Source organism: Astatotilapia calliptera, chromosome 3 (assembly GCF_964374335.1).
Source record: "Astatotilapia calliptera chromosome 3, fAstCal68.1, whole genome shotgun sequence".
Lineage (NCBI taxonomy): Eukaryota > Metazoa > Chordata > Actinopteri > Cichliformes > Cichlidae > Astatotilapia > Astatotilapia calliptera.
In genome coordinates this window covers 52634457-52661388 of record NC_137424.1, presented here as the reverse complement: position 1 = coordinate 52661388, position 26932 = coordinate 52634457, and the positions used below count along the sequence as shown (strand labels likewise).

General features: G+C 40.9%; 1 protein-coding gene across 2 annotated transcripts in view; it reads left to right on the top strand.

Annotated features, from left to right (window-relative positions):
* The first annotated feature begins 472 nt into the window (after positions 1 to 472).
* Positions 473 to 26932, top strand: part of col4a5 (collagen, type IV, alpha 5 (Alport syndrome)) — a 68234-nt gene continuing 41774 nt past the window's right edge. For both annotated transcript variants that reach the window (XM_080298516.1, XM_026162558.2), the window contains exon 1: positions 473 to 783. In XM_080298516.1, coding sequence (XP_080154642.1) covers positions 697 to 783 — 87 coding nt within the window. In that variant the 5' untranslated portion in view covers positions 473 to 696. The remainder of the gene's footprint in view (positions 784 to 26932) is intronic.

Below are 26932 nucleotides of genomic sequence, written 5' to 3'. Positions count from 1 at the left end.
CAACAGTCTTTATGCTTCACACCACATTCAGAGGAAGGCGCGTGTGAAACGAGACAACAGGTACGTTTTTATAGGACGGAGGTTTTATTCTGTACTATTCTACTAGCAGCTTTCCTTCGTTGGGAGAAAGTGACCTGTAATAAAGTGGCAGGAATGTAACGTGCCGGGGCCTAAGGAAAAGAAAAGAAAAGGTTTAAAGTCAAACTCACAGCCTCGAGCGGTGGTCTGGAGTCAGGAGAAAGAATATCCATCCGCGAGGTTCAAACATAATGATTATTTACAGCATACTTTAACACGCGATACACTTTTGGGCATTTGGACCTTCGTGGCTCACACTTACGACCAGATCTTGTTTCGCAAATCACCCCAAATTTATTTTTAATTAATTATCTGTCTTGGGGAAGGTGCACATCCCTGATATCACTGCGCACCGCTTGTGGAAAGTAGATCCGGTGGGCAGGTTTACGAGTTCAGAAAAAGTGAGAGAGAGGGAACTGCAGAGACGCACGGTGCCAGAGCCAGGACCACTGGGAGTCTCTGCAAGCGCAACAACCGCCGACACGCCGAGAAGAAGAACGAGTTTCTTTATTTCTTTTCCACAGTGTGCGTGGGGGGAGCAGGGCTATGACACGCGTATAAAGAGCCCCAAAGTACAGTGCTAACGCAGGCGGATCTTTGTTTTATTCTCCCCAAAAGATGAGTAAAGACTCAAAGTGCCTGCGACAGCTCGGTGCGACTCTGCTACTAGTCCTGTTCGCCGGGGTGCAGCGATCCGACTCTGCGGTAAGTACGCTTCCAGTTCCTTGCACTGATTTTTCCCCCGCTGCAGGAGAACCTGCAGAGACCCACCGGCTCCCTCAGCGAGCGAGTAAAGTTTCTAAAATAGAGAGTCTGCTTTATAACAAGTGCTTCTGCTCTAATAATAATGATCCCGGTTGCCGTTTCCGTTTTACTTGCAAATAAAAGCCATGTAATTACACCAATGATACACCTCTGCGCTCAGCTTTCATGGCTTTTTGACTGCTAGGATCACAGATTTTCCTGCAGATTTTCTTGGTGGGAGATCGTACGAAGTTTCTGTCCTGCCCCCTTCGTGCGCATCTTCGCGTTTCGCGTACCTGCGGTTATTTTTTTTCCGCCCTGTGTCTGTATTTTGTTCCTATTCTCGCGTCAAGAACTCGGACGGATTCTAAACTCGGCGTGTGGAGGGAAAGCGGCGCGCCGATGCTTCCCTTAAGAGCCCGCTTGTGTTCGGATTGAACCTCGAACAGCGGGGCTGCTGTTCAGTCTTTTGTGCGTAATTTTGTTTTGGTGTCCTGAAAGAGGGAACTGTGCGTTTTTCTCTCCAGGTGTGTGCAGGTGTGCTTTAAGTTGACAGCAGCTGCTTTCAGACTCACACTGAAGTGTAGAGAAATGAAACCCATATTTAGTGCAGCTGATTAGTCTTTGCATTTGAGAGATGATTCAGAAACAGCAACACAGGTGGGGAAGTGTATGAGCGCGCTCGCACTTTTCCTCTCTTCGCCCTCCACATCTGTTTAAACTAGTGCCTCCTCATCCTCAGCTGTAGATCTCTAACATGTCGGGATGCCGATGCATCACCAAATCAGTGCAAGTGTCTCTCACTCAGGCTCCTCATATAATATTTCATGAATATTCCCTCGTCATTAATTATTAATGAGTCGTGGCTGCACGCCCACCACACACCAGGCGTGTCCAATCAGGTCTGCCAATCAGGTCTGTTTGCCGTTCTGTAAGTCCTCTAACACAGCTATTCGTGGTATGAGTGGGGTTTTTCATGTTTTTCAAATTATGCAGGAGACATTTGTGTGTTTGAAGATTTTATGGATTAGATTCAGTGTTTTGATGGCAACTGGAGCACTGAACAGAGTATGAGCATCCTGTGAAATAACAAAAACAGCACAGGATCAGGTCTAAGACTAAAAAATCAGCATTTGAGAGTTGAGAGTTGTCTGCTCAGAGTTTATAAAGTGATTAGAGATGAAGAATAAATCAACAGATAGAAGCTCTTTCCTCTCCTTCAGCTGTAATATGTCAAAACTATGGTTTGACCTCTTCCCTGCTTTGCTTGGAAGTTGTCTCGGTATGACAGAGATTAAGTTTACTGCAATATTTCACCAAGGCCATGAAAGTTTATCAAGGACCTTGAAGTAAACTGTTAAAAGGGTGGAAAAAAGAGAAAATGAACTAAAAAACGTATAACTTTAATTAAGATAGTTACTTGCTATATTAACGGTTTTTTGACATTTAAGTGTAATGATACACAAAAAAGTCACTGAACTTTCACAAATGGTCATTAATGTCTCAATAGATAATAGTAAATTAGCTGTGTGTTTTGGAGCATTCCTTTAATTTAGTGTGAAAGAAGACTCTTTAGGGAATCAAAGTTCCCCTTTCTCCATTAAAGCGCTCATTGAGTCCCCCTAGTGGAGACAGTCTGTCCTGATGTCACTGCTAGCACAAGAGATTGAAAGAAATGATATTTTGTGGCATGTCTTTGTCTAAATTTCCAAACTTGCGGGATAAAAACCCCCTAAAATCAAAGACAAAGCAGCTATGTTCCTGTAACTTAAGCTGACATTGTTTTCAGGTTTAAAACAAACAGACTGGTGTATGTGCGGAGAGTTTCTCATTAAGTTTGAAGGAGAGAGCGTCATAAGTCATTTTTATTGCTCTCTCTCTCTCTCTCTGTGTATTAATCCTCACAGATATCAATCTCCATTCAGCCAGGTGAGGGGGTTCAGCGGTAATGTATACCTGGAGGTTTTCCTTTGAACCCGTCATGCAGTGCAAACCACAAACACACACTTAATTTGATGCATGCTTTTTGCGTAGCAAGGGAGGCGCACACCTATATACACCCGCTCGCCCTACACGTGACCCACATCTCAGGTGGAGTCTGTGCAGGGGCGGATCTGTCTGCATGTATGTGTGTGTTTGTGGTGAGAGTTATAGTCAAAACATCCTGACATTGCGGAGATTTGGAGATCGGCAGAGGAGTATCAGCTAACACATCAGAGCTGCAGCTTCCACGATGTCTTCTTCTTCTTTGGTGTTTGGTCTCATTTTTGTCCCCCGATTTGTTTCCTAGGATCTTCTGTCTTTTGTCAACTCTTCTTTAATCGGTCTCCCCCCATCCACTGCACTCGGTCTCGTTCCCTCATGTAGCGCCATGATGATGACGATGACAATAATCAGTCTTGGCAGGAATTTTCCAGATGCAAGATGTACTGATCATTCAATCAATCCTCTGTCTAATAATAATCACATTTATAACCACCATAAATCAGCCTGTGCATCATGCAAGTTCAACAAAACAAATTCGCTCTTGGAACTCCTTCTCACTAGCAGAAATGGTAACGTTCAGAAAAAAATCAAACATGGACAGAACCTGGTCAATTTCTTGCCAAAATTCCCCTGGCTCTGACTTTCATTAAACCCTTTTTTGGTACTAGGCTTCTGGCACCGGCACTCTTCAGTTCTTGAGCGTGTCAGCACCACATTAGTGGAAACGTTTCACCTGTTTACCTTCTCCTTCTCCTTTCACCTTCTGTATCTGCCTCCCACTGCTCCACCTTTGTGTCTGTCCTTGAATGCAAATTCCATTTTTATCTAGCTTAAGGCTCCATAAGCAAGCAGCAGTGGAGGGAGCAACTCTCCAAAGACTTCCATGGATGGATATATATTTGAATATTAGAATCAACTATACGTGTACCCTGCAGGTTTGTCAAAAGATTCATTTTATTATTCAATTAGCATTTGAATTAATACTCAACAGCATCAACAGTTCCGTCTTTGCCTCCTCTAGTCAATAAACAGCTTCACACAGCAGTGATGCAGTCAGAAAGCCCTTCCCCCTCATTAGCAACTCAAGCAGTTGATGTTCACAACCCTCAACAGTTTGGAGAATTTCAGGAAGTCAGGTTTCAACAATGCTGGAGTATTGTAAAGCTTGTGGGCGTGCACACAGTACTGTCCAAAAGTTTTAGGCAGGTGAGAAAAATGCTGTAAACAAAGAATGCTTTCAAAAGTGGAAGTGTTAATAATTTATTTTCATCAATCACCAAAATGCAGTGAATGAACAAAAAGAGAAATCTAAATCAAATCAATATTTGGTGTGACCACCCTTTGCCTTTAAGGCAGCATAAATTCTTCCAGGAACACTTGAACACAGTTTTTAAAGGCTCTCGCCTGGTTGCTCCAAACATCTTGGAGAACTAACCACAGATCTTCTGTGGACATAAGCTTCCTCATATCCTTCTGTCTCTTCATGTAATCCCAGACACACTCCATGATGCTGAGATCAGGGCTCTGTGGGGGCCATAACGTCACTTCCAGTACTTCTTGTTCTTCTTTATGCTGACAATAGTTCTTAATGACTTTGGCTGTATATTTGGGGTTGTGGTGTTGTGTCATAATGTGCATCTTGTATAATATCTTTGGCCAATCAAAAATCTCGATCCATCCACAGCTGCAACCCCAGTTGGAAGTAGATTTATCAAAGGGGTGGGTATTTACTCAAGGGGCACATGAGAAGCTGGGATTGTTTTGGATTGCAACACCAATAATCTCATAAAGAGATAAAATTAATACTAAGCAGAACTGAGTTCAGCTTATTGTTGTGGCCCTCCACAACAACCCCAGTTTCTCATGTGGCCCCTCGGGTAAATGAATTGCCCCCCCCCCTTTATCAGATAGTTTCTGTTTAGTTATCATTAAGGTAGCAGCTAGTGGTCATGCCTAATAATAAAACTTTCTGTAACATTATAATAGACTAATTTAAAAGTATAACACAATTATTTGTGTCAAACTCCAACTCTGAAGCTAAGAAAATTCTACCAGCAACCAGGCAAAAATGGCAGCCGCCAACTTCATCAACCCTGTTTGCTCACAGAACTACCTCACATACTTATCGTTGTTTTGTTTGTTTGGCACTACCTAAAATTGTTGTCATACCCTACCCCAACCTTACCCCTCCACTCCCGTGGTATTAAAAATGGTATTCGATATGAAATTCTAGTATCAAGATAGTGTAAATGGTGTGGTACTTATATAATGCTACGTGTTCAATACTTCTATAGAGTACTTCTATCTAACATTAACATTTCTCTTACACGCTTATGAATCTATTCGAGGCACCGTAATGTCACCTAAACATACTTTGACAAACCTCCATTATTCTAATTTGTTGCTAACCTGCTCATCCTTCAGTCTCTGTGTGTTTGTGCCAGAACTTACACAGTGGTGTCAATGACCTTCGGATGCCGTTAGGATTAACAGGTGGTCAATGGGACCAAAACCAAAAGCTAAAAAGCTAATTACCCGGATTGAGTACAGACATTTCTCTTCCCCCGTCCTTTGCTGCTTTGTCATTTATTCTCTTTGCATGAAGAAGCAGACCTGATGTAGAAGCCAAAGTGAAAATAGCCAAAGATGCAACAATGACAGATTTAGCTGTAGCCCTGGAGAAACGGATACCAGTAGTATAGTATAGTAATAGTAGTACTCTAATACAGTGTTTCCCAATCTTTTGGAGCCACAGCACATATTGCACGTTAGAAAAATTACATGGCACACCACCAAACAAAAATGACACAAAAAGCATTTTGTTCACCTGGTAGACCGGAATTGGCTCAGTTTGTCCCCAGTATACCTTTTTTGCTTTTTTCTGAACACTACTGATGCTAGGGCTAGATTTACTACTTTTTCTTTTAAAACATTTTTTTCTATTGCTATCACGCGCTGTGTCCTCTCACAGCATGACTATTATAGCGTTTCTTCTTCATCTTCTTCTGTTTTACTGGCAGTTTGCAACCTATTTAATTAGAGCAGGTAGTTGTACTGCCCTCTAGTGGAAGAGAATGCAATTGTTCTGCCCGCGACTCATGCCGATCGCTTAAGAGTACCAATCAGGTGGAACTAAATAATCTTCTACAGCACACCTGATCCTTTCTCGCGGCACATAATGGTTGGGAAACACTGTTCTAATATATCTGCAGTAGTAATAGCACTTGCATCAATTGCAAAGCTTCAGCTAAACCCACAATTTTCAGTTTCATTCTCCTTGTTGTGGAATTCAAACACCTCCTCAACAATTTGCTAGTCAAGGCTTGCGTTTTTATTTCCATCTGGTAAATAAATTGTTACGTGATAAGAGCAATATGTTGTGACTAATAAGACCCAAACAGGTCGCAGACGTGGGTGTCTGCATCACGAGTTTCATTTTCTGCTAATTCAGACTGAAACAGCATCCAGTCATTTCCCTGTTGCCTCCTCTTCATGGGTCTTTAAATGTCAGGCTAGTGTGGACATCAGATTTACATGGACATCTTTGGTGTACTCACATTGGTGTAGTAGAAGCAGTAGAAGTAGAGACCACAGTGATGTATGTTGTGTTACCAGGTGTATTCATTTACTTGACATTTTGAAAAAAATTTAATCCAGAGAATAAAAAAAGTACGTATGATACGTCTTAAAAGCCGTCCCTAGGAGCAAAACCAGGGAAACTGGCAAAAGGTAAATTACTCTAGTAGACAGAATTTAATAATGCCAAATAATCATACCAGCTTTTTCTGGTGGTGCTTTAAGAGGTGAGAAGTTATGTGTGCAGGGATCAGACTTTGGATAGACTTGGATATTTTAAAGGCTTTTGAAGGTCATACAGAAATGAACAGGAAGCTACTGGAAGGACGTGAGGATGGTTTTCTTGTTGGCTTCAAATAGCTATAAGCAGAAAATCTCACTTCACTGAGCAACCACACTAGAGATAGGTGATAGTAGAGCTGATAAAGTCACAAATAAGGACTTTACCCCCAAAGGATGGCTGATCAGGGAGTTACAGGTGGATGATATCAGTGTCTACTTGAAGTGCACCATCAACTGATGGCTCGTAGGGGCTGTAGTGGCAGTAGTAGCGGGTTTGATTATATTGGCAGTAAAAGATCAACCAGAACAGTAGTAGTTGTAGTTTTAGAAGGAGAAGTTGTACCTGAACTTACATTACAGTAGGTGTAGCAGTAGTAGCAGCTCTAGCATGAGCAACAATAGTAGAAGGACACATGATATTGAAATAAAAGTGATATTTAAATGCTTTTTGTCATTTTTGCAAGAGCAGGGTTAGTAGTAGTAGAATCTAACCCTAACCTTGAAATCAGCAAGTAATCATGAAGGCTGCAGCCTAATGTACACAAGTACTTTTCAAAATAGGAATTTTTTTCATCTCTTTAAAAAAAAATTAATCCACATGAAAATGCAAAATAACCGATCTGAAGCAATGTCAATACCATGCCAAAGCAACAGGTGGTGATATAACCTTAACCGTGAAGAAATGTTGGCCAATCAAAAGCTCACAAACAGCTGAGTGCTTCAAAATAGTGATGGGCAGATGAAGCTTCATGAAGCACTGAAGCTTTTCATCCAATTGGTTCATCCCAGCGCAAAGCTTCTTGAAGCTTCATTTGCTCTAGTAGGACACCTACTGGATGTAAAAATATTAGTTGGCATGAATTTGAAGAATGTGGCCTTTTGCACACAGCCTGTTGCGACTTTCATCCGTAGATAAAGCCGCGGCCGGCTGAGTTGGTTGTGTCCCTGTGACGCGCCTCCAATAATCCATAATGAGTCGTACTTGTACTTTGCGCATTTATTTTAAGAACAAAACAAAAACAAACATTTGCGCTTTCAATCAATTTACAACTAGCGCATGGATTAACTGGTGTGCCAAAAAATGACGGTCAACAGAAAAGTTTGCCCAAAAACCACTCACCCAACACACCTGCTGCGTACACCGACATCAGGTAAATAGACTGTGACCACACCCACATACCATCACCTGAGACACAGGTAAAGCTATACACCTGTGCCACCAAAACAAAAAGGAAAAACATAAACATTGACTTTGGCTCTTACAATACCGGCCCCTAATTATTATCTTTTAAATAATAATTACGAAATAATCAAGTCTTATGTCATTTTCTTGTTCATAAAACATGTCAATCGCCCTTTAGTGCAACATGCATCAGTACTACTACTTGTGGTTCACCATCTGTGAAGTTAATAACCCATAAATAAAAGGAGTAGGTCACTTAAAGTTATCCAGTCAGTCCAATATGTTAAATATTCTCTGTTTCCTGCAAAAGACAGACTTTATTTATAGGTCTGTTTAGGAATCCAGTCTTTGTCTTGATCCGAAGATGACGAACAAATCCCCTTTTGTCCTGGATTGTCTCTTCTATTTTTCCAGTTATCCAGGAATTCCGTGGTGCGGAATCATCAACAATGATCACAATGTCTCCTGGCATGAAGTTTCGTTTTGGGTTGCACCATTTCTGTCTTTGTTGCAGTTGTGGAAGATATTCTTTAATCCACTTTTCCAGAATAAATCTGACATATATTGTACTTGTTTCCATCTGCGACGAGCATATATGTCATCTTTTTGAAAACATCCTGGTGGTAGAGATGGTGCAGTCTTAAGAAGCAACAGGTGGTTTGAAGTAAGTGCTTCAAGGTCATTTGGATCTGTAGAAGCCTTTGTAATAAGACGGCCATTCAAAATAGCTTCAGGATCATGTTTAATCTGTAGCTTTCGTCTACTGTAATGCAGAAGCAGTTTTTTAACTCTCAGAATCCATGCTACTGCAAGCTTCAGCCGAGTCCAGGATGAAAAGTACTGAATGAAGTGAGAAACCGGATCCATTTCTTGTGATGTCTGAACAGCATTCACTGTTGTTTTAATTTCTGCATCGCTTGATGAGATTTGTTTGACTTCATCAGGATTCTGAGGCCACTCCTCTTGCGGTAGTAGAAGAAATGGAGGTCCAGAGAGCCAAGTTTGTTTATTTTTCAAAAAGGATTGTACCTTTAAACCTCGAGAAGTCAAATCTGCTGGATTGTTATCCGTGTCCACATATCTCCATTGTTGAGGATTTGAAACTTTGACAATCTCAGAAACTCTGTTGGCGACAAAAGTGCGGAACCTTGTTGTTTTATTGTTGATGTATTTTAGTACAGAGGTGCTGTCAGTCCAAAATACTGAGTCCTTCAGTTCCATCTGCAGCTCCTTTTTCCACATTACATCCATTCTGCTTGCTAAGGTGGCAGCAGTTAACTCCATTCGAGGGATTGTAACTGGTTTTAAAGGAGCAACACGTGCTTTTCCCATAATGAATGCACAGTGTGCCTGGTCTCGTTCGTTCTTTAGTAACAAATAAGTCAATGTTCCATAGCTGTCCTCAGATGCATCTGCGAAATGATGCAACTGAGCTGTTTTTACAGTTCCAAAACTGTTGGTTTTAAAACAACGATCAACCTTGAACTCCTCCAGCTTGTAGAGCTCTTGCATCCAAATAGTCCATTCCTGTATAACTGCATCAGGTAATGCATCATCCCATCCAATCTTTTTTCGACACAGATTTTGCAGAATCTTTTTAGCAGTTAAGATTACTGGTGCCAACATTCCTAAAGGGTCATAAACAGAGCTGACTACAGAAAGGATGCCACGTCTTGTCAAAGGTCGATCTCTCAGAGTGATTCTGAACTTGAAAACGTCAGATTCCACACACCATTGAACGCCCAAAACTCTTTCCACCGGAAGTTCATCACTGATCAAGTCTAGATCCTTTATTTTGTTTGCTCTGTTACTTTCAGGTATTACAGCCAACACATTACGACTGTTACTTATCCATTTGTTCAGTGGAAAGCCTCCTTTCAAGCATATGGCACAGAGTTCATGATAGAGATCGATCGCATCCTCTTCTGTGGCTGCTGAGACGAGACAATCGTCGACGTAAAAGTTGTTCAACGTTGCATCCACGGCTTGAAGGCTAAACTGTTGTTTATGATCTTCAGCACATTTCCTTAGTGCAAAATTTGCACAACTGGGAGATGAAGTTGCTCCAAACACATGTACTGTCATCCTATATTCAACCATGGCTTGAGTGTAATCTCCGTTGGGCCACCAAAGGAATCTTAACATATCTCGATCCTCCTCTGGTATTTTAACCTGGTGAAACATGGCCTTAATGTCTGCAGCAATGACAACAGGTTCTTTACGAAATCTTGTCAGAACTCCAATTAACGTGCTGGTCAAGTCTGGACCTTGTAAGAGCTTGCTATTTAGCGACACTCCTTGATACTTGGCTCCACAGTCAAACACCACTCTAAGGGTTTTGTTTTGCGGATGCAGAACACCATGGTGCGGCAAATACCATTTCCTGCCATCCGTCCGTTCTAAGTTGTCTTCTGGTACCTTTTCTGCATAACCTTCAGAGATCATATCTGACATAAAGCTGTTATAGTCCTGCAGAAAAGTAGAGAGAAAAGGAAAAACATAAACATTGACTTTGGCTCTTACACAGCCTGTAAATGTCAACAACAAAAGGAGTGTGTAAAACATGTATATTGTAGTGATGGCAGTATACTGTGTATATTCATACTGGCAGTATGGAAAATGATCATTTGGAAATGCTTAAAATGGAAATGATCATATACTGTGAGGTGAGGTGTGGTTGGGGTGTGGACAGTAGTTGTGCTTTTGTAACGTTGAGGTATGGACAGCTACACACTGAGGCTTTGAGCCTCAGTCCTGCCTGTTCACATTTTATTCTGTAAAAACTAAATTCTCACTGCTTTTATAACCTTTAGTGGGGAGAACATAGCTAGGATTTAATGATTTAACAAATCTTTTAACTCCTTTGTCCTGCACAATGCTAAATGGCTGGGAGTCCTCAATCACCATGCTAACCAGGTCTTCATCTATTTGAGATTGTTCTCCTGAGTAAAGACAATAAAGACAAAGCACAAATATAAATATCACATACGTAACTTATAACAGTTGTATAATATTGTTATATCATTTAGTAACATTACTGCATCCTATATTATCATGGCATTTGATGGCTCACCTGGTCTTGCTCCACAATCGGTGTCCCCCTTATTCTCATGCAAAGCTCTGCAGTGCCTAAGCATGGATGAGGTGTTGTTGTCATATCCCAGCTCCCTGGCACATAGCAAACACTTCACCTTGTACAAAAGTAAAGCCGCTTAACATAAATTGTATTGCACCATCAGTATTGTGAAAATACATCTTCTGTAGAAATTTACATACCTTGTTGGGAGGAATAAAATCAAAATGTTCCCACACAGGGGAGGACATCCTCCTCTTTTTAGCTGGCTCTATTCTCTCCTGACTTTCTCTCCTCACTCTCATAAACCTCCAAACGGTCTCCAAACTCTCTCTAACCGCAACTCTCCATCAAACACCCACATTTTTGAATGAAGTCTGAGGGGTTTATATCGCTGTCATATTTCGCGGCAAAGTCCGAACCACTTCATGAACCAGTCACGTGGTACAGCCGGGCAGCGAGGCTTCGGACGTCATCATTTTCAACTCCTCCCATAAATGAAGCAAGCCTCGATACGCGCATCACGGAAACGCCCCCTCCATTACTCGACACACGCTTCGAAGCCTCGATACAGAATGTCACATCACTACTTCAAAATCTCCACCCTGGCAAGAGTGTCTGTAACGCTCCATTTTCAGTGAACCAAAATGTCGTTTACGTGTGGACGAATGTCCAAAAACGCATAGAAAAAGCTAAATTGACCAAAATACCCGTGTGCATGTAGACGTAACCTAATGCAGCCAACAACAAGCTAATACTGAGATCTGAATGAATGCTATAACTATTTCATATGGATAAAACCAGCAATGTTACCTATATAGCAGGGGTGGGTGATATAGCCTCAAAATTATATCGCGATATTTCATGATCAGAATACATTGTGATTCTGAAATTTGCGAAAATTATATTGAACAAAAAATACAGATGATTGCAGTTTGCATTTGTTAGTGTAAAGTAAATAAATCCTTATTTTCCAGTGAAATACTGCCAGTCATGATAGGGTACTAAGTATAAAATTAACATTTTAAATAAACGATCTGCCACCACATCATTGTTTTAAAGCATCCATCCATTCTCCTCCTCTTTTCCTTATGAGGGCTCAGGTTGTTTTGTTTTGGTATTGAGGTCTGGTATTGGTACAGACTACGAAATTTCTGGTGTCATTGCATTCCCAGTTCTCACTACTGTAAGATTTCAGTCAGGTTAAAGTTGAGTGTACCTACGTGGAGATGCACGTTACTGCTATAGATGTAAGCTGCCATCATAAGGGCTTCAGTGTCTTATCCATTTCATCTTGTACTTCTAGTCTAGTCATACCTGTTCTTTGATCTGTTCGCACTTCTCAGTAGCCTAGCAACATCACTGAAAACATTAAAGTGGGAAGGAGATCTCTCTTTAAATGGAAGGAGGTTGTGCTTTTAAGAGGATTGAAGGTTTGGTGGAGAGATTAAGGTTTCGATCATGTGATGACCTTTTGGTGATGATTCAGACCTGGGATTTGTGTTTTATTGATTTTTTAGTTTTTTTGGCAGCCAGTTATGTTTTGCGCTGATGGAAATTTCAGATATATGTAACAGAACTTACGATGAAACTGTTTATGTGGGAATCTTGTGGGATTTTTTCCCCCCTGTGTCTGAATGGAGTGTGTGGCTGTGATTCAGCGGGCTACCTGACAAATCCACCTACATGCTGTCCCCCTCAGACCCCTACTTATCTTTTCTTCTTGTTTTGCTGACCTCCTTTTCTGAAAGGACATCATCTTTGTCCTGTGTTGCTCCTTTTCTCCGAATAAAAGGGAATTTTGCCGCCCAGAGGAAGCTCGAACTGCTGCTTAGTGGGGAAAAATAAGTTCGATTTTAAGACGCATGAGAAAAATCTGTTAAAGTGTTTCATATGGAAAGCAAAACAACAATAAACTAAAAAGCACCAATAAAGAGAAGTTACTGGGCAAAAAAGAAGAGAGATGTATGGTTAAAAACATCACGTTTCTCCACTCATTTGTTCTGCATATTTTGTTTGTGAGAAGAATAGAAGCTTGTGAAGTTTAATCTGTCTGTGATCAGTGGCTTCGTTTGATCAGATTTCTACCTTTCCCTTCCCTTTCACTCTTTCAGCTCTGAGCTGAGCACACAACAAACATTTCACTTGAGCAGACTGGCCTCATATTACTAAGCACCTCTTTACTGCCATCTCGTCCTGTCATAACGTCTTGTTTCTTTTGTTGTCATTGTTACTTTGTCAACTGGGCTTTTAAAGTTTGAGACTGAGGTAAAAACTTCCCTCTCTAAACTGCGCTCAGCTTGTTTTCAGCTCTGCTGGCATGTCAGCTTTCTCTTTTTCATGTTTCTTTGTTGTCATTCAACACTGATGATGAACTTTGCTGTAAAACTTTGCACTCAATTAATGAAATTAAAGTCTTCACCAACCCTAACTATTACATGTTCCTCAGTTTTATCTATTTATGCTTGTATGTATGGACACTAACAATGATGCAGTGACAGTTAGCACCCAGATATTAGTTTGTTTAGCTCGCAGGACCCAAAGAGGTGGGTGAGCGGCTCAGTACCCATAAAATCACCAAAGAGAAGGGACCGAATGTCCAGAACAGGCTAAACATAGATGCAGAGAAGAAACCAGGACATGACTAAAGCAGTTTTATTGACCAAGAAAGATATTAGGGAGTATCTTAAAGTCTTTAATCCTAACAGTGCTTGAGGAGCTGAGTGGGTAGTCATTACCAGGCTGAGCAAAAAGGGGAGTCAGGAGACCCAGAAAAGTTGGTGGATCAGGGTGGTGTCCAAGTCATGACAAAGAAGTCTTTTAAAGCTAGTGCAGTTCGGAGGGTGGAGGGCCAGGTCGGCCAGAAAGTGGAATGGGAAGGAGGAGAGGCTGTAACTAGACTGACAAGTATATCAGCATAGCCTACAGTCTGGCAACAGCTGAAGGTCATTGGAAGATTAATGTGGGTGACCCTTAGGCACATCTGAAACCACTCCTGAAATCAATTCAATTTCAGATAAAAGGCATTTTAAATTGTAAGGTCTGCAGCCTCGCCTCTCTAACGTTGTCTCCAAAACGATCAACCTGAGCTTTCCCTCTGATGTACTCATTTCTAATCCTGTCCATTCTGGTCACTCCCCTTGAAAATCCTAATGCCTTCAGCTCAGCTTCAAGTCTTTTTGTCAGCGCCCCCGTCTCCAGCCATACATGACATTTTTAAACCTTCCCTTACACTCTTCCTTACCCTGCTTGCCCCTCTTCTTCGCCTCTCTTTTGCACTGTTGCTTTGGATGGTTGAACCTAGGGGTGGGCGATATATCGAATATACTCGCTGTATCATGAGTTTTTCCACATACGATGGTTAAAATGGCTTTATTTAGGCTTTCATTGAGTATAAGTTTGCCATGACAATATTAAGCTGTCTGCATGTAATTCACTGTGAGGGTTTTTTCTCCCACACTCTGCGAATGCATCATTAATCCCCCCTCCCAGCCGGAAAAACGTTCTACCTGGCATACAGCGCTGAGCAAGGATTTCACAAGGAGGATGTCGAACAAAACACGGTAATTTGCAAAACATGCTGTAAAACTATTGCTGCAGACGTGAGCAGTTAGCAAAATAAAAAAGGGCAATTTTAAGCACTGAATGGTTAAAACAACATTTGTTTTAGATGTTATTTAAATATATTGTGATATATATATTGTATTGTGATATAGCAAAATCATATTGTGATATTAGCTGTTACTCATATTGCCCACCTCTGGGTGAACCCTTGTATATGCCTCTGCTCCTCGCAGCTTCACTGTTACGCCCGACTGCTTCTCATTCACACGTCCTGTCTCACCTCTCCTCACTTTCACTCCTCTTCACTCCAGATCACACCTTCACCTCTCCGTACTCTCACTACCGATCACACTGTGATCATTATAGTCCAATACACAGGACACTGATTTTGATTCACAGCAGCACTGAACTCTTCACAGCCTTTTCCTAATCTAACCTGATGCACACATCCTGCTTGTAGAGCCACAATAACACAAAGAAGGGTTGCAGCCGTCCACAGCCATTTTCACTATAGAAGAAGAATATTGTTATGCTGATTAACAAAGAGACTCATCACTTTACCATCAACTCGTTTTGTTTGTTATCTCACATGAGTTGCCACAACAACAACAGGACTGCATGAGAGCGAGCAAAGCCAAGGAGTGATAAGACACAGGTATTCACAGTGCTGTAGTATAACAGAGCACACAGCTTAGTGAGTCTGTGCCTGCATAGAAAAATAGTAGCGTGGGATGTGTCTGGTTCTCTCTTCTTCTACTTTTCTCTCCCTCACTATTTCCAGTGCTCTCTCTCTCTCTCCCACACTCCCCAAATATGAGCACCTGTTTCTTTCATCATGCTGCTGTGGAAGAAACAGGGCTTCCCTGACGACCACATAGAGAAAAAAGGGGAGCTAGCAGCCTTTGTGTGTCTGTTTCTTTACATATTTCAGAGTATACAGTTACTTTATTATCTTTTATAAACCCGTCCAGACGGAGCCGTTTTAGGGCAAAGGACAAAATCTAAGAGACCCACTCGTCTGTTTCAGCCCCCGCATGAAATGATTGCGGTTTGTTTAGAAAGTCCTGACGAGGACCTTGTGTGGCTGTGAGAATTACGTCTCTTGTCTCTCATGAGCAGTGTGAGAGGTAGTGTGATGTTATTACAGCTTTAATTTCTTTTAGGAGGTGGTTGCATGCATACATGCTCTGCTTGGATTTTATGCCACTCGGCAACAGCAGAGAAAGCTATAAACATTACATCGAATTATCTTGTGAAATGAGTATACTAGACTTCACTGCTGGAAATTTAGATGATGAGAAGAAAGAAAGTCAAAATACTACAGCTGGAAGTTTTAAATTTAAAACACTTAGCTGAAAGACACCAAAGCAGAACTGCAGAGGTGGTCATTTATAACAGAAAAATATAGGCTGGTGATGCTTTCCTATTCAATGTGACACAATGCAGATGGAGAACGTAACATTGCACTCGTATGAACATCAAGAGAAATTTGAAAATGATAATGACTCACATGTTAAATATACATAACAGTTTGTAAGGTATACTTAAATACAGTGGTCCCTCGCTATAACGCGGTTCACCTTTCACCTGTTTCGCAGATTTTTTTTGTGCAATTTTGCAAGCTTTTTATTTTTTATACAACACATTGTGTTCTGCGTTCTAATTGGCTGTAGACCATTGTCAATCAATCTCGTGCCTTGTCTCCTGTACAGTACAGAAAGTGTTAAGCTTGTCAAATTGACCCGCTAACAGTGTGACTCTGAAGTTCAAAGGCAACCGCGGGCACCTTTGGTTTTATTCTGTATATTTTTCTACGAAGGTTTGAACTTTTAGTGTTTAAACAAGAGAGAAAAGTGAGGAAATGTTCATACCTGTCTGAGAAAAGTGTATAAAGTATGTAGTGAGGGGTTTTACAGACATAAAAAAATCTATAATAATTTAAAAAAAAAACATTTTAGCTACTTTGCGGATTTCACCTATCGCGGGTTATTTTTTAGAACATAACTACCGCGATAAAAGAGGGACCACTGTATTACATAAAATAAAGAGCATAAACCTATTAATGAATATACTGTATGTTTTAATTTAACCTCTCTCAATTAAATTACAGTAGGAGGAGCTAAAATGGTTCTTTTGATGTTGAGGGTTGTCGACACCTGGTCTTTGTGAAAGTGATCCTAGTTGAGCTAAAAGAGTTTTTTCTGCCTTTGGCTCTTTATGATGTCATTGAATGGGGATATCCCCAGTGCGGTCATTGCAGACACAAATCTCTGCCTATGAGTACAGAAACCCACCCACCTGCTGCTTAAACCTGTTTATGAGGGGCAACAAATCAGAAGAAAGTTGTCTGAAAGACTGAGGTGCTAAAATGGCCTGTTTCAACCAGAGAGTGAATGGCAGGGCTGAACAGAGGCCCAGTATAGAAATAAAACAGGATTATTTCTAACTGTGACTCATTCAGAGCTGCTCTAGCAGAGTCCAGAAATGAAAAACTGAAGTCAGCCATGATTTGTTTTTCTCACTCTTTATTGAGACCTTTGAGCTCAAAGCCTACTATACTACTTCTTAGCTAAACTTTGGTGTGGTGGGGAGTTAGCTGACAGCATCGCCACAGTTCAGATTATTTGTATCCAGTCTGGACGCGAAAGATCTCACTCTTTTAATATATGTGTTTTTTAACCCGTATTACACTAGAGTCATATAAAATCCTGATAAACACATACTGTTTGTACTTTACACTGAGATGTAGGCTGCTGTGTTTTAGTGTGCGTGTGTTTGGACTTGTAAGAAGTTTAGTACAGTTTGGGGAAACACCTTGTAAAGAGCTGCTTGAAGGTTGAGACTTTGTTATAGTCTTCGTGTTGGGACTAGTTCAGGTTAATGTTTGGTTGTAATCATTCAGTTTAGGGCAGCAGGCTCAGGACAGCCTGTCTTAGTTAATCTCAGTTCAGTGTGCCGGCTGGTATGCAGCTAAGCCTTTAGTAAGCAGTCGCAGGATAATGTTCAACATGTTGCTGTGTCTGAGCATTTTTCACATCGCTGAGTGATATAGCAGAGAGGCAGGGCATAAAATCACAGGATCCACTGCTTAGTAATGCATTCATTAATTTATGCGTATACCCCTCTTCCTCAAATTTCTCTCACTGTTTTAAGGACACAGTGCACACCATGCTGAGATATGGCAAGCCAAGGCTAGTTTATTTATATAGCACAATTCAACAACAAGGTGATTCAGAGTGCTTTACAGAGACATTAAAAAACAAAAACAATAAAAAGCATGATTTAAAATTGATTAAAAAATACAACAACAGCAAAAAAACAGTAGATAAAATCAGAACAGTAGATAAATTCAGTAGTTAAAATATAAGTTTTGAAATTTAAGCTTAAAAGTGTGGATTTGGTGCTTTATTCAAATGCAGCTGAGAACAGGTGAGTCTTCAACCTGGATTTAAATAAACTGAGTGTTTCAGCTGATCTGAGGCTTTCTGGGAGTTTGTTCCAGATATAAGGAGCATAAAAGCTGAATGCAGCTTCTCCGTGTCTGGTTCTGACTCTGGGAACTGATAAAAAACCGGATCCAGATGACCTGAGGGAAGGTTCATACTGGGTCAGTATGCCAAGTTTTCAGCTAATAGTTTTTGGGAATCGGTGGAATTGGTGCAAAAAATGCTATTTTTATGTCATCTCAAATGTTTTTTTGTGACAGTCTGCTAATAACAAAGGGCCTAAAGATAACATTTAAATTTGGTTCTTTGCTAACTTGTCTGGTATGTGTAAACACAACACTGAATTATCTCTTAAGGTTGGTCCCTTTTATGTCTTTGAATGATTTATAGTTGAGTGTTCAGTGGCTTAACAAACTGAAAATGTCAGGCACAAGTGAAAACGAGTGAAAAACCTTTAGACAACCTGGAGAACCGTTGCTTGAGACCACTACAAGGAAGTCTGGCTCCTCAGAAGCAAATGATAAAGAAATTAGGGGAGGTTCAAGGCTAGCAGTATCTGTGTGCATTTTCAGTTCCAGATCTTGGTCGTCTTAACTAGACTTCTTTTTTAGGCTCCTGAAGATGTTTCACCGCTCATCCAAAAGGCTTCTTCAGTACTAAAAGATGGGTGCGACTCCTAGGGCAATGTCTGAGGTGATAACCTCACTAGAGTTTAAATGTCTGGGGCTTCCCATCAGAAGCCTTTCACACGAGAGGTGAAACTTCTTAAAGAAGCTGCCTTTAACTCGAGCGCTTAGGACTTCCTCGTCTGGTATAACGATGAAAGTGGCGCGAAGCCCAACAAATCTCCAGGTGTTCAACTGTTTTTTAGCTTTGACTCCTCTAATTTTGTTTAGCAGTCTGTATGTAGTAGAGTAGTAATAACAGAAGGCTGTAATTTAAGATTTCGCTCTCTCTCACTTATTTTTCCTCCTCCCTTCAGGTTAAATCTGGATTTTTATTCTGTTGATGTAGGAGGACTTTTCCTCCGGCTGGTCTGTTAGGCAATGTTTAGCTCTTGTTTCAGACAGTCCACAGTAACAGACGTGTGTTATTGTGTGAAAGGTGGTGAGACGGATGTTTTTCCACCTTTATTGCCAATATATTGCAACACAGAATGAAATTTGAAGGGAGCATTTTTGTTTTCTGTCTGCAGGAATTTGTCTTTGTGCATATCAACATTGAATGCGCAGCATTCTTTGTCTCATCTGGACAAACAGACCCCCTCAGGTCAAAACAACTGAGATATCAGATGTTTATCACAGCACAGACTAGTGATGGGATTTCCGGCTCTTTTTAGAGAACCGGCTCTTTCGGCTCGGCTCACTAAAAAGAGCCGGCTCTTTTACGTGCTTCTGAGTTTTTACGCGAGTCTGAGTTTTTAAATGTTTTGGAGTTTTTACGTGTTTTGAAGTTTGTACGTACTTTGTCTCTAGGGGCCACGGTAAATATACTTTTATTTATTCACTCCACATAAAATGTAATAAATGAATCATATAATACCAAAACCAACTATTCACATTTCAACTTTTAACTATTTAAATTTTCAGCTTTTTCCTTTTAAACAATTTTTTTTCCTTTTTCTCCTTTTTAATGTGGCTTAATGCCAACAGGTAGCTGTACAGCTGTGACACTTATGCCTTTTCACTGTCTGCTCTCATTACAAGCCATTTAAAGGGGGTTGGGGTGTATTTAGGAGAAACACGGGCAGGATAGGAACCTGCTGTGACCTGCCTGCACATTTGCTTAAAATCATATCACTCAAGTCTGAAAAGCAAGCGAGAGCATGTTCAGCCAGGTTAGGGGATCTGAACCAAACCGCTGCTAAGCACCACTCTCAGCGCTCACAGTTTAAACGTAACTCGCACACAAACGCCACTAAATCGCAGGCAGCGTGTCTGAATTAGAGCACAGGGTCAAATTTAGCTCATTAAAGGAGCATTTTCTGTTATTATTTGTAGTGTTTATGTGGGGAAATCGTACTGCAGTGGCACATAATCAGTTTGAGTGATACTACAACAAAAAGTGTTACAACTGCCTCACAGTGCACAGCGGGGATTGCCTGTAAGACCAATAAAATCCTTTAAAATGCCAAAAATGGGCCGTTCAGAAAATATGGTAAACCAAATAAACCTAGAGGTGCACAAAAACGCACCTTAAAGAGCAGGAGCATGAAGCAGGTGAATGAGTGCAAAAGGCTCAGCTGCTAATCCCTAATCTTTGCATCATAAACTCTTATCATCTGAAATCCAAAAGGAAAAAAAAGTTTTACAGTATCGTGAACAGAGCACAGCTGTTTGTGTCCCTTCCCTCTGTTTCACATTCTCGCAGATATTAGAACAGACGGTATGATCTTGTTTTGTCTGCAGCAGGAGTTACAGGTTAAATATGAAGCTCTCGCTGTGGCACACAGGAACAGTTTAGCAGTGGTAAACTGACTCCATTTATGTGAGTGTGGAGGAACACTTTCATGCTTTCGTGTAAAATTTGGCTTAGCTTTGAGGTAAATTATAGCTTCTTGTGATTCATTTGGATGAGTGTTTCTGTTAGATTTCTTAATAGCGGAAAAGGAACCAGATATTTGTTAGGTAAAGGTTTTGGGTAGGTCACATTTACTCTTCAGTGCTCTGAACTCTCTTTAGCAGCTTTCTTGTAATTTCTTTTCTAGTTCTCCAGACCTCTTGATGACATCCAGAGCTCTTTGGATGTTAACTGTCTTTGGATAATCTCACATTGCTTCAGTAATGTTGAGGCCTGCGCTCTGGGGAGGCCAATCCATGCCTGGTAGTGTTTCGTTCAGGGTTTTTCAATCCATGTATGCTTTAACTGCACTGGCAGTGTGTTTGGAGTCACCATGATTTACAGATATCTGTAGACACTCCCAGTTGTTCCTCTCTCGTCATCTTTCTTAGACATACTGATGATGATTTAAACCAAATAATTGGATTCATCACTCTATAAAACCTGTTGCCAATGTTTTCCAGTCCAGTCGTCGTGTAATTCCTCCATCCTCAGCGTTTCTCCTCGTTTCCCTTTACTAGGAATGGCTCGAGACTTTTGCACAACACTGTACATTTCCTGCAAATTTTGGTCCAAGTGATAGCTGCACTCGTCCAAGGAGGAACGTGACCCATTTTGTTGTACATGCTCCTTGAGGCCGCACATATTTGCAATTTTTGACTTATAGACTAACAGCTTGGAGCCCGCAGCACACAGTTTTGTTTGTTTATAATCAGCCATGCTTGATTTTATTCAAATGTGAAGTGAAATCACAACCTTCCCTCCCTCTGCCAGTTTTCAGTAATCTTACTTAACACTTTATTTCCATCAGACTGTCTCCTGCCATTCCTCCACCCTCTCTTACCTGCCTGCTCTCAGTCTATCCCCGAGCTACACATATCCAGGTATTCAGCTGGCAAGCCGCCGCGCCCCTCTCTAATTTCTCGTTGCCCCTAACTACATCACAACGTGCCAAGTGTTGATGTATGTAGAGCGAGGAGTCGGACATGTCTGAACCTGTTGTATAAAAGGGCCAGTCCCAGCCAGGCCTGGTTGCACTATGGCAGGTTGTCTCCAAGAGGAGAGACTGCAAATCTTTCTGCTTACATGAGGTAATTGAAAGAATTTGATGGCGTAAGTACTGAGAAAAGCTACCAGTTTATTCGTAATGGTGCATATTCCTTTGCCATGTAGATGTGCACCAGTTTTGATAAATATGTAGCGGTAATAAGAGCTTAAAATTCAACTGTTAAATGATCTGTGCTTATATGAGCACACAAATCCATGAAGATGGACAGATAGCATTAGGTACCTTTCATGATTTCTCATTATTTACAACATTTTGTTAGTTATTTGTAACATTTCACACTCCACACTTGTATACTGCATTAAATAGTAATGATGCTTCAGGTATTATGTTAAAACATTTGATGCACTACAGGCAGAACTACATGGCCCACAGTTGGCAATCCACTGTGGGGTACCCACATTCCAAATGGGCAACATTGTTATAGGCTCCACATGGCTTGGCCTGCCTGGGTCTCACATTGGTTTTCAATCTTGATATGCCAATTATTGCTGGAGGACTTATGTTAAACGCAAATGCACTTTGAAGCATTAGCATATTTAGTTAAAGGCTCAGACACCACACAGTTTCTGGCTCATTTTGGCTGTGGGTCTAAACCTAAAGTACTCCCAAACACTTTGTACGCTTCTTTCAGTCGCCATGTTTCACAGCTCGCTGAGCTCACAAATAGATAATGCCCTCTGCTGACACTTAACTACAATACATGACCCCAATATAGCATCTCCTCTTTGAAATTAGTACCAGTGGTGTCCATTATACTCACTCCAATCAACTCACTTCAAACTATGCTCAGTTTGGATTTCAGTTGGACTCATGAATAGTATCAAAAAAGACTGTCAGTGTCTTTTTGACTCAGTCGTTTTTCATTCTCGTCACTATCTGCTGTACATTCAGCATTTCTGCTTATGTGCACTGAGATTTTCCTGATATCAGAGGCCAAAGCAGACATGATTTCAGGACGTCTATGAGAATACGCTCACGTCCTTCTCAGCAGAGTCTGTCTGATTGATACATTAAAAAAAAACTCCCCTTGTGTGAAAAACCCACTGTGAAGGATAAGGAAATTTTAGTCCGTTTGCTGCAAAACAAAAATCTATTATTAAGTATTACCCGCCTCGCTGGAACGTCTATGATGAACATGCCTAAAACACCTCCTCCATCTGTTTAATCACTGCAGCACCACAACAGTCTTTTTGTTTTGGTTCAGTACAAGTTAAAGACAAAAACCCCATTGCTAGATGAAAGCATGGAGCAGAGGGTGACGTGTGTTTTTACAGATGTAAAGGATAAAGGGTTGTTTCTATGTGTGATCCCAGCAGGCTTCAGTTCTGTAGAAACTACTTTAATTAATGCGTCTCTCAAATGATGCGCAACAGATGTTTAGGGTTACTTAGCAGAGCTTGATACGTTGATCCAATGTTGGTTTATCAGTTCCAAATGTTTGTAGCATGTACTGTGCCAAAAGCACTGAAACAGACTAGCACAGGTTGTCCAGCAGAGGGCGCTAAAGATTCTTTCTTTTCTTCTTATTTTATTTAATTTATTTTTTTTAACAGTAAATCTATTTAGAAATATCTTTTAAGATTTAAAATATCTTTTAAGTCACACATTTTTTTGGGACATAAACTTTATGTCCAAATTTTAACTCTATTTATTTATTAAAACATAGTCTATGGGAAAAGGAAAGCATGTTGATATTGTTGTTTGATTTTCTTTCTCTTCTTTTTCATATTGTTCTTTCGGCTGCTTCCTTTAGGGCTCCCCTCAGCACCTCATCCTCTTCTATTCCCAGCAATGCTCTACATGTCCTACATCACTACAACGATTTGCTGTGTATTTGTCTCCTGAGTTCACTGTTGTTCTCATGTTGGATCCTATTCTGAAAATAAAAGGTTCTACTCAAGGTTCCTTTAAATATATACAATTTGTTCATTGGCTTAATACATTTTAATGTGTTTGTAATGAAACATCACACATGCAGGTAAGATTTAACATCCTCTTGTACTGGATATCCTTTGTAATGTTTAAAGTTTTATTGTTGGATTCAAATGAGGAAAAAACAGATTTCTGACTTGCTCAGCTGCAGAGTGATCAGTTGGAAAACCCGTTTTTATTTGAAACAGGATTTTAGGTGAGGTAATAAGAAAGTATTTGTATCTAAATGTAACACACAGTAAAAGGGTCATACAGTGTGGGTAGGGCTGGACGGATGGTGGTCAGCAGCCCTGAAGGAGCTCTCAGCAGGAGGTCACAGGGGTCAACACTAGTTAGGCCAAATGAAAAGAGAAGAAAGGAACCAAAGTTGTGTTGAGGGGTGGAAAAAGGAGGAATTCCCAGGAATATCAATGGAATTCCAGGACTGGCACTGTGGCACGATGGCGTGTAATGTGTGCGCGAATGAGTTTGACACGCTGCGTTCATCGGTCGGGGAGGTCTTCCTCCTCCTGAGAGCCACTGAGTCAAAGCACACACGTCTGGATTTTTTGTCAAATCCAAAATATTTAGTTTGGTCGTCGCATTTAGGGCATCTTGAAGTAGTCAAAGTCCAACCGCGATGAAAGGGATCAGCGGTTTGGAGCCTGGACTGCCATTCACCGTAAACACACACACACAGCGGCGCAACACATGGACTGGGACAGATGTATGCTCAGACACGAAACAGCACCTTCACAATATCGCGGTACCGTTTCATGTTAGATGGTCTGTCCAGTCTCCGTAACAGGATGTGGCTATTTTTTCCGTATTTGGACTATCAGGAAACTATAAAGCCACAGATTTGCTCACATGTGGCAAAAACCTTTAATGTTTGTGGTCATTTATTTACTGCTTATTTGAAATGAACACACGGAAGCATCCACCGTCTTCCTCTCGCTCTATAATCCACTGACCATCAAAGGTGGGCGATGTATCAAAATCTTTCAAATGAGCAGAGGTTTCTAGCACAACTTCAGCTACTTCAAAAGGTGCACAGAAAAGAGGGGAAAGATGTTAAGGCTTCTGCAACACTAATGATGTATTCATGCGTCTCCAACAACCATTGAATGAGACACTTAAATGATCAGATGACGACATCTTGTAGGATCATTTATCAGGGCCGCTCCAATTTTTCATTGATTGACTTCACTCTTGTTGTGCTTCTGCCTGCACATGTGGTTTCTTACCACGAGTCTCATTCATCCATTCACACAAGCACTTTTAACCTAACTTTCACACACTTGTATAGGGTGCAGCATCTCGCTCCACATGCAGAATGTTAGAACAAGGGCTCAAAACACCTTCTGACTGGTAGTTGACCTGCTTTAGCTCCTGAACGACAGAAGCCTGTAAATGACACCGATACTTGGATGTCATTTATTGTTTTCACAGGCATAAATAAGCTGGTCTTTCTTTACTGCCATTTCAGTGACACATCAATACATGGATGGCATGGATCTTATCTGGGAGGAAGAAGCTGCAGCAACCAGGAGATGAGATTTTCTGACGGACCCCCTTTTTACCCCCTATACCAGCTCTGATATGGTGATTGCGTCTGAGTTGCGATGCCAGTCATTCGAGAGTCGACTGCACCGAGTCCAGTTCACCTCAAGTGCAAACATAAATTGTTAATGGCTATCATGTCAGTCAAAAATCAGCTCAGCTATGCTCTCTTAAAAAGAAAAGAGGTACCATCTTGTGTCGCTTTGCTGCAGTTGCGTTATTCAAGCTAACTTTTTACAAAGTTCAATTTTCAAGAAGCAAGATAATCAAAAATAATCGGACAGTAAGTTGCTCTTGATGGTTGGTTTAGCTCGGATGGCGACGATTGAACCAGATTAGACACCCACGTCTTTCCAGCGGACCGGAGCGAACACGCTTTGTGCCGTGATCGGTGTAAGAAAACAGGCGTCATTTAACGATGTTCAAAACGAGGACTTGCTCTCTTTCTGTCTGTGCAGCTGTGTGTGCTGTCTATGAGTGTTTGTGTCTGTTTGTCTGCTACATTAACGCATATGTGTGTGCTCATGGCAGGGCAGCGTCTATACGTGTCTAATCGTCACTCTTTTATGAGTGTCGGGGGGAATTCCAGTCTCGCCAGTCTAATCCTCGGGTACGTGCCTTCCTTCCTCCTCCTCCTCTTTCTCCTTGTCAACTCACCCAATCTCACCTGGATCGTGTGTCCATCACTTTGTACACACCTGTGAATGTACTTTTAGAATCGTTGTGTTGTTTATCTTGAAAGGTGCTGAATAAATACGTTTGACCTACTTTAACTCACTTTTTTACTTTTTGGGAACTTTATGTGCATTTATGTGCAGATTCACATGAAAATAGGCAAATTTAAGCATTAAAGTAGCACACATAGTGCTCCAAAAGAGTAGAGCACAATTCGTTTCATTTATACTGAATTTATGAATACGTAACACAGTTGAAATATGTCGTAAATACTGTTCATAGACCTTTATGTCTCCTTTTAGGAAGAGCTACATTAACTGCAGTCTGGTGCTGTTTCCTGGTAGTCCTGCTTCTCAGTGTCGGAGCTGCACCGCTGCAGTTTTCTGGTCCTATACAGACCTCCAGTGGAGATCACTGGTAGCTTTAGCTCTGCTCAGGCCTGGTTGCTTGGTTGGCGTGAGGGGAAAAATTAAGCTGGGTTAAAAGAGAGTTAAAAGAAAGAAAGACTAGAGCAAATATCTGCAGTTCACTGACCTTTCTAAGTGGATTACACGCCCCCTCAGTGCTGTGGGGGCAAAGAGAGAGGGAGTGAACAGCATGTAAAGGGAGAAGGATCTTTTAACGCTGCGTTTTTTTAAGCCACCTGGTTTCTTCTTAGTTCACCCTTTATTTTTAGCCACATTTGCTGTAAAGTAAACACCTTTATAAGTGGCATCCTCTGTGTGATAAAGTGAAGATTTCTGGCAGCAGAGTGGCAGACGGTGTTCGGACACACCTGTTACTTGAAATCAAACATCATGTTCGTGGATGTAGAAGAAGATCTCGGCCACCTTTACAGCTTTTACGCTGAGAAAGGCAAATTTCCTTTTCCGGATTAACATTTCAGTTAAATTTGAAATCTGAACATTTTCTGAAGAACATTGAACACTTTATGTGCCAAACTCTGATGAACCCACCAGACTTATTTAAAGCACTTCTTTTCTTTGTCTTTTCTCTGATTCATTTTGATCTTGTCACTGGATACTTTTTGGATCAAATGAGCGATAAATAAATATCAGAAATAAATATCAGAGCTTTTTATTAATTAGTTTTACATTGTTTTTAGTTAAATACTGAATCATAAATGGTAGATGATCATTTCAAAAGTAATTATGAAATTTAAAATGAAAGCATTTTTATTTTTGTAAATGACTGCTCCTGACCCACCTGCTGTACTTTTACAG